This window comes from Nicotiana attenuata, unplaced genomic scaffold (assembly GCF_001879085.1).
Source record: "Nicotiana attenuata strain UT unplaced genomic scaffold, NIATTr2, whole genome shotgun sequence".
Classification (NCBI taxonomy): Eukaryota; Viridiplantae; Streptophyta; class Magnoliopsida; order Solanales; family Solanaceae; genus Nicotiana; species Nicotiana attenuata.
In genome coordinates this window covers 438,805-446,880 of record NW_017670441.1, presented here as the reverse complement: position 1 = coordinate 446,880, position 8,076 = coordinate 438,805, and the positions used below count along the sequence as shown (strand labels likewise).

General features: G+C 39.4%; 1 protein-coding gene across 2 annotated transcripts in view; it reads right to left on the bottom strand.

Annotated features, from left to right (window-relative positions):
- Positions 1–429: 429 nt before the first annotated feature.
- LOC109239465 (branched-chain-amino-acid aminotransferase 2, chloroplastic-like) overlaps positions 430–8,076 on the bottom strand; it is a 12,897-nt gene continuing 5,250 nt past the window's right edge. For both annotated transcript variants that reach the window (XM_019406034.1, XM_019406035.1), the window contains exons 4-10: positions 2,865–3,041; positions 2,543–2,674; positions 2,344–2,442; positions 2,029–2,145; positions 1,329–1,424; positions 913–1,025; positions 430–758 (exon numbers count right to left, since the gene is read on the bottom strand). In XM_019406034.1, coding sequence (XP_019261579.1) covers positions 644–758; positions 913–1,025; positions 1,329–1,424; positions 2,029–2,145; positions 2,344–2,442; positions 2,543–2,674; positions 2,865–3,041 — 849 coding nt within the window. In that variant the 3' untranslated portion in view covers positions 430–643. The remainder of the gene's footprint in view (positions 759–912; positions 1,026–1,328; positions 1,425–2,028; positions 2,146–2,343; positions 2,443–2,542; positions 2,675–2,864; positions 3,042–8,076) is intronic.

Below are 8,076 nucleotides of genomic sequence, written 5' to 3'. Positions count from 1 at the left end.
GTTAGTTCATTAGGTCGTGAGACTCTTAATATTTTGTCCACACTGTTTATCCAACAAAAGAGTAAAAATAGCACGGGCTAGCCAGTTTTCGGACTGGTCATTCAAAAATAGCCAGCATTTGCAAAGTCATTGAAAAATAGCCATTATTTTGCTGCAACACGGAAAGTTCCAACAAATATACTAGAGATCGGTTCGCTTGTGTATGAATTTCCAGCATATTATGTTGGAACTCTAACACGCGGAAAGTTCCAATATATTATGCTGGACCGGTATATTATACTAGAACTCCAGTATAATATACTGGAGTATCTTTCCGGATTTTGAACAGTATTTTTGTTCAGATTTATCTTTACATAAAAAGTGGCTAAATTTCGATTACTTTCTATTTTTGAATGACCACTTGTAAATATGGCTATTTTTTAATTTCTCCCAACAAAAGATCTATGCAATTTCAAAACATCCACTCAATCCAACGGCCCAATATTTAGGGTATAAGGAGCTCTTAGAGCATAACGCTTTAATTAATACAATGATAATTTGTCTAGCTAATCTCATGTCTCAAAATAATTACTTATAACTTATTACAAAAAAATGGTGCACAAAGTTTGCAAGTTTAACTTTGTTAACGTCATCAAAGCAAAGCTCACTTAATCTCAAGAACCCAATCCCTCTTGTCCTCGATAATACCTTTTTGAATCGCTACTAGTGTTGAATTTAATTGCTCGCTAATTAGTTCTGAGCTTATCTTGTATTCAATCCTGCAAGTTTATATCACGAATTTTAGTTAGCTAATTTTAACAAATAATAGTTTAAACTTTTTTAACGAAGCGAAGTCATAATTAAGTGTAAGCATTAATATCTGAGTGATAATTATCCGAACAGTGAGAAATCGCAAATTGGATTAAAATTTACCGTTTGTTCTTGTAAGTAATACTTCCTATTGGTGCAACACCAAGTGCAGTTCCTGTACAGAAGACTTCATCTGCACTAATCAATTCCTCAGCTTCAATCAAACGTTCTTCAACCTGGACCAAGGCGTACAAACCTTTAGAAATCATCCCTTCTTGTGGTTCATGTTATAATTAGCACCCAATTGATTCTCTATGAGTTTAACTTCTATACAATATAGATGAAGTAAAAAAAAAACTTACATTATTATTATGTCATCTAAAAGATAACTACAGATAACTAACTGTCTATAATAAATTGAACTAGTTATCTTGAAAATAAAAGAAAGTAAAAGGTATTTTACACTGTCAGTTATATAAGTTAAATCCGTTCTTTATAGTAGTTTCTTAAATTGCATGGACTAGCAAGTTGATAAATACCTGGTATCCAAGATCGTGTGCAATGTCTATAACGCTTTTTCTTGTGATTCCTTCAAGAATGGTTCCACTGGGAATTGGCGTTGCAATGACTTTTCCCTATAAGACGTTTTAAAAATCTCATTAATTAATTGGGGATTAAATATTACGTTCACTGTAAAACCAGTGTAGTCAGTGGCTGATGGAGCTTGTTCAACGGGGGGCTATATTGAATTCAATATTTTTGACACGGGATAAGTCATATATATATATATATATATATATATATATATATGTTAAATATTGAGTTAAATATGGAGTTAGAGCCCGTTTGGCTTAGCTGATTTAGAGTAGCTGATAAGCATAGGTGCTGAAAAGCACTTTTAAGTGCTGAAGCTCATTTAAAAAATAAGCAGTTACGTGTTTGGATAAAAGTGCTGAAATTAATAATAAGCAGCTAAAAAATTGGGTATACAAAGAGTTTTGTTTTAAAAAGAAGTATTTTAGGGATAGAATAGTAAATATTTTGGTCAAACCTAAAGTGCTTATAAGCTGAAATTTGATAAGTTGGGGGAGACCAACTTATGGCTGTTGGCTTAGTTTTGGCTTATAAGCACTTAACTTATAAGCACTTGTAATTTTACCAAACGCGTAGATAAGTCAAAAAGTGCTTATAAGCCAGTTTGACCAGCTTATAAGCTTAGCCAAACACCCTCTTAATTACCTTAACCAGGAAAATGTTAGCGGCAGAGACCTCTTCAATATATCTATTATTTACTGAGTCAAGGTACAATACATCTGAGTATCCTTTCTCCTTTGCTCTCTTTATAGCTTTCAAAACCTGCATGACCAAAAATCCAAAGAGGGACCATTTGACACCATTTGCATGAAAATTCAACGTAGTATAGTCACTCTAAAAAATAATAGCCGGCAAATATATGTCATATGTATAAGATACATATTTTTTTGTATATATTTAGTTAGCAAATGTAATTATTTTTGTCTGACCGACCAAATATGTATTAGTACGAGCATTTACCGGGCCATAATTAGTAATGCTTTTGACTCCACCAGCTCCCCCTTGTGAGGCACGATGATGTTCTTCCTCAACATATAAGGTTAATGGTTGTGTTCCATTCTATATATATGGAAATAGAAATAAAAGTTAAACTTTAAGTGAAAAGATTAAGTAAAGGAAATAATGATAATTCAAGAAAAGAAATGGCAATGTAACATACCCTTAAATAATTTCCCACTGGGCAAGCATAGACAAGGAATGTATACTCAGGAGCTGGAGCCACTCCAAGTATAGGCCCATTTCCTATAAGCAGAGGCCTCACATAAAGTGACCCTTTGCCAGCTGGTGGGATCTGTTCTTATTAATAACACACATGGTCATGGTCGTGGTCACTAAATAGTAACATGTGCAGAATATGACGGATCAACGAGGAAAATAAAAATCCAATTAAATATTGCAATGAATGATGTTTTATGGTAGAAAAATATTTTCTATCGTACCAAACACGCATTGATAGAAGATTTTAAGAGAAGAATAATTACCCAACGGCTATTAGCGAGAGCAGTTAGCTTGACAGCATCGACAAATTGTTGAGTAGAAGGGGAAGGCATACACATTCTTTCAGCACCAATTTGCATTCTAATTGCACTTTCGTGTGGACGGAAAAGAAAAGTACGACCATCATCTCTTCTATAAGCTTTTGTACCTTCAATTATACCCTGTTTGATTTTTTTAAAATTGCATCAGTTTACCAAAATGATTTTTGTTAAACATTTATTATCGGAAAAGAGTAAAGTCGTTTGGTAGCCAATAGAGCCTTGTCTAACTTTTACTAGCATATCATGGTCAGAAACATTAAATGACCCTACAGTCACTCCATACTTCCGGTACACATGGTAACAGTTCTGCAACCTACTTTTAATAAATTATTTGATATTGTAGAAAACTATGAAGTTATTTATTATAGTACATTTTTTCAAATATACCCTTAGTCTCCATTAACTAGAAAGTATTCAAATCTGACAATCAAAGTTTATTAAGCTAGCGTTTGGCCATATATTCCCAAATTTATTTTAAAAAATATAATTTGAGTGAAGTTTGATTTGAAGATAAAAATGTGTTTGAACATAAGTTTTTAAAAGATATTTCAAATTTTTTTTAAAAAAAAATATGAAACATGGTTATACCCACAAGTTCTAAAAACTATCATAAATACCCAATAGTACCTTCATCAATAACTTTCATTATATTATCGCAAACCATAGTCCTGAACATTAATAAATTTGATACAAAATTATCATTTTTATAATGACTACATAATACACTATCAAATGACCGAGAAGACAAAGCAACATTGCTACAAAATAATAAATGGTAGGCTCTTTTATAAGGTACAAAAGTTTGGTATAATTTTTAAAAAATATAATATTAATATTTTGGGTCAAAACCAGCTCTTGAGCTGGTTTTGGATTTTGGGGATTTACCAAAATATGGATAAATTTATGAAAAAATATGTATTTGCCACAAAAAAACAAATATAATTTTGTCAAAATCCATGGCCAAATGGGCAGTGGCGGAGGCAGGATCTCCACGAAGGGGGTTCAAAAAAAAATTGTAGCTAGTGGGAATTGAAGCTGTGACATTATGAAAGTTTTGAACCCCCTTGACCACTAAACTACACTTTTGGGTTGTTTTAAGGGGGTTCAAAACTTAATATATAGAGATAAAAACCAGATTTTGCCTTATATATACAGTGTAATTTTTCGGCGAAGGGAGTTAGGGTGAACCCCCTTGCGCCCCCCTATATCCGCTTGTCCTAAGTATCTTGTTTTGATTTTCGCTCGTTGTTCGATATTTGTATTGGTGTTCGACGAAATCTAGATTTTCGCCGGAAAGTCTCATATTGAGGGTAAAGCGCTCCATACCCAAGTCTCGAACCCGAGACCTATGGTTAAACATGAAAAGTACTTAACATTTCACCACAACCATTGTCGATAGTTTATTTAATATTTGACAGACACAAAATATTTGCTTTTGGCAACCTTAAAGGACTAATTGTTCAAGGATATATTTAAAGGATTATTTTAGAAGGGACCATAAGAATAGTTGTCTAATATACACTGTCTTTTTCATTAATGTCTCACTTGATTCACGGTCAAGTAATTGGTCAATTCAGGTGAATTTGAAGAAAAAAAATCCTTTCTGTTATTCTAAAACGTTGATTAAATATATATTACAAATTCCAATATATTTTTGGTATGAAAGGGAGGAGGAGTCAATTGAACACTTGTTCTTTAAATTCCCGTACTTATCTGTTTTGTGGTCCAAGATACTCAACTGGCAAGAAAGGAAACCTTGAAATTTCTAAGGTAAGAATAGAAGAACTGAATCCCTCTGCAAAGTTACAGAGGCGGATTCTGGTTACAAAGGAAGAAGTCTTCTCCGAAGGTAGATTCTGGTTCAGCCTCTTTTACCGGAGGCTTACACTTTGACTGCTATTACACTTTTCCCATGAGGCGGCGGCACGAATCGCGAAGTTACAGACACGAAGCGACAGATAATTAAGAGAAGCATTAAATGCCTGCAGCAGACGTGGTCAGAGCACTCGATGGCTTTTTCAGCTGGCGTATGGCCATACGTCACGGGCATCACGTCACCGATCATATCGTTTATTATCATTACTCTCTAATAAACGAGGGGACTATCTGTATTGGGTGATACCCTTTTTGCTTGAGCCCGACCGGGTTGGGTCCGGTCCGGGGCAAGTCGGGGCCATCGAACCCGACCTGGATGCAAGGTAGAACGACGGCCACGTCAACAACCGAGGTCGAGTCATTTCGAGACCGTTGCAGAGCTCGATATGAGTCACCACCGGATGGAGAAACACACAAGGTCGGAAGCCGGACTCGTAACGGATAACCAAGCGTCGCCGGATATCTCGCCCAAACGTGATTTTCTCAACCACTTCAGGCCATTAAGGCGTAATTACAGGGATCCACGATGTAATTAATTTACCTACCTTATTTTTACCCTTAATCAGAATGTATAAAAGGGGAGAAGACCCCATAAAGAGGGCATCGGAAACCATTACACTACGGTACCATCTCTCTCAATTCTTGTACGCTATCAAGCACAATTGTTCTAAGCAATATTATATTCTGCGATTATTTACGACCCTTCCAGGTTCAACATTTCTTATCTTTCTCAAATTTTGCGTTGGTTGTATTTTCTTTTCATCTCTTCGTAAAGCTTCAAGAAATGGCGAAAACTTCACAAAGTGTTCCTTCTAGACCAAGCTCGTCTGCGAGCCCCGCTAGATCTGATGAACCTGCGCCAGAACCCCCATTGAAAGCTTTTACACCAACTGGTTGCTTGGTATCTGCCGACTTCCAGGTTGAGAACCCATCATCGGTCCCGGGCCGCGGCGAACCGGCATCGGAGTATATCAGCCTAATCACTCCCGGTTGCCTAGACCGGGTGAGGGCTGAATGTAGATGGGAAGGGAAAGACCTGGTCGCCCCTTCCCGTGACGAGTCGATTATGACTCACGTTGAAGGGTATCTTAGTGTATATACATATCCCTTCACCTTAGGCCCCTTAGAACCCATTATAGTGGAGTTCTGCCGGCGGTACGAGGTGACCTTAGGTCAGGTCCACCCCTCGATGTGGCGGATCGTATATCTCTTTCGGTTTTTTGTCGAGAGAGTCGAGGGCGATTTTCCCTTTACCCTCGACCATCTTCTTCGATTATACAGCCCTCGAATATTTCGAGGGGGATTAATAAAACTGGCCCGCCGGGCTAGCAAACCCCCATTCTCCAGCATCGATGAAGACAAAGATCGAGGCTGGATGAGCAGGTTTGTCCGGATCAGGACGTCCGACCTGATTCCGGCTGATTGCATGCCATTTCCGGAGAGGTGGAACCTCAAACGTAAGTATTTTCTCACTGTTCATCTTTTAGAGTGTGTTTTCCTCAANATAAACTTCCATGGTTTTGCCTAATTGATTCTCGAACATCTTGTTAACTAGGCGTTGGTAGGTGGCCCCGGCGTTCTTTAACCCGAAGGGCATCACGTTATAGCAGTAAGTGCCATACTTAGTGATGAAGGACGTTTTTTCCTGATCGTCCTTATCCATCCGGATCTGATTATATCCGGAATAGGCGTCGAGAAAACTTAGCGTCTCGTGGCCGGCCGTGGCATCGATCATTCGATCGATGTTAGGCAAAGGAAAGGAATCCTTGGGGCAAGCTTTATTTAGATCTTTATAATCTATACACATTCTTAATTTATTACCCTTTTTGGGTACTACAACTACGTTGGCTAACCATTCGGGGTATTTAACTTCCCGGATGGACCCTATGTTTAATAGCTTAGTTACCTCCTCGTGGATGAAAGCCTGCTTGACCTCGGATTGGGGCCTTCTCTTTTGTTTGACTGGCCGGAATTTTGGGTCTGTGCTCAACTTGTGAGTCGTGACCTCCGGGGGTATGCCTGTCATATCCAAATGGGACCAAGCAAATACATCTTCGTTAGCAGTAAGAAAAGAAAGCAAATTTATCCTGAGCTCGGTAGTTAAACCCGAGCCCAGGTATACCTTTCGGTCTGGCGCACTCGAACGAATAGGGATCTGTTCCAGCTCTTCGACCGTTGATTTGGTGGCATCGGACTCATCCGGAGTCACGAAAGATCGGGGAAGGAAGAAGTCTTCTCCGAAGGTAGATTCTGGTTCAGCCTCTTTTATCGGAGGCTTACACTTTGATTGCTATTTTGCCTTGGACACCTCATCTACTGCGAACATCTCTCTTGCAGCGCATTGCTCCCCGTACTCACTCGGGGACTGCCTTGAGAAAACCCAAAGGTCGAAGTTCACCTGAGTTCGAATACATTCACTCGGAGACTACTTCGAAAAACATAAAGGACTACCATCGTTCCAAAATGATAAAAGGCAAAGTAATAACAAGATTGAAAAAGGAGCAATAGATGGCAAAGGGCAATGTTTCATAAAAAAGCTCGCTACCGGAGCAATTACATAAGAGGGGAAAACAAAACAAAGCATAGCCTATTCCTGGAGTCAATCAGAGCCATCCTCGAATTCTTCGGGGAACGTCGCCCTTCTCGAAGCGTCCTCAGCTTCGGCGGCTTTGGTGACGTCCGATGCAAGATCGAAACCGCGACGTTGGAGATCGCTAAGAACTTCAAGCCGGGCCTGACACTTCGCATATTCGGCTAACATTCTTGACTGCTGGTTGGCCGCATCAGCATCGGCCCTATATTGGGCCACCAGATCGTTGGCAGTCTCCTCGGCTTGGGAAACTTTAGCCTCAGCTTCCTGAAATCGATTGGTCCATAGCTCAATTTCAAGGACTCGAGCCTCATTGGCCAACGTCAAGTCCGCAACCTCTTTCCGAAGGGAAGTCTTCTCCGACTCCAACTGTTGCACCCGGGCTTCCAGTTCGGCTTTGTTCTCATCAAGTTCGGCTCTGCTCTCGTCAAGCTCGGCCTTAACCCGATTAAGCTCGGCTTGCACCCCCCTTAGCTTATAACCAAGCTCTTTCTTCGCTTCCTCCAGCCGGATAGCACAGGACGCGTGCTCTTTGTTCAAAAGGTCCAATCCGGTCCGGCTTTCTAGCAGCTTTTCTTCAAGGACCCGGCGCCCCTCTCGCTCCGTCTCCATTTTGTCCTTGATCCGGAGGAACATCGAGTGATATAGCACCGATGCCTGCAAAGAAAAAGTCTAAAGAGTCAGTACTGA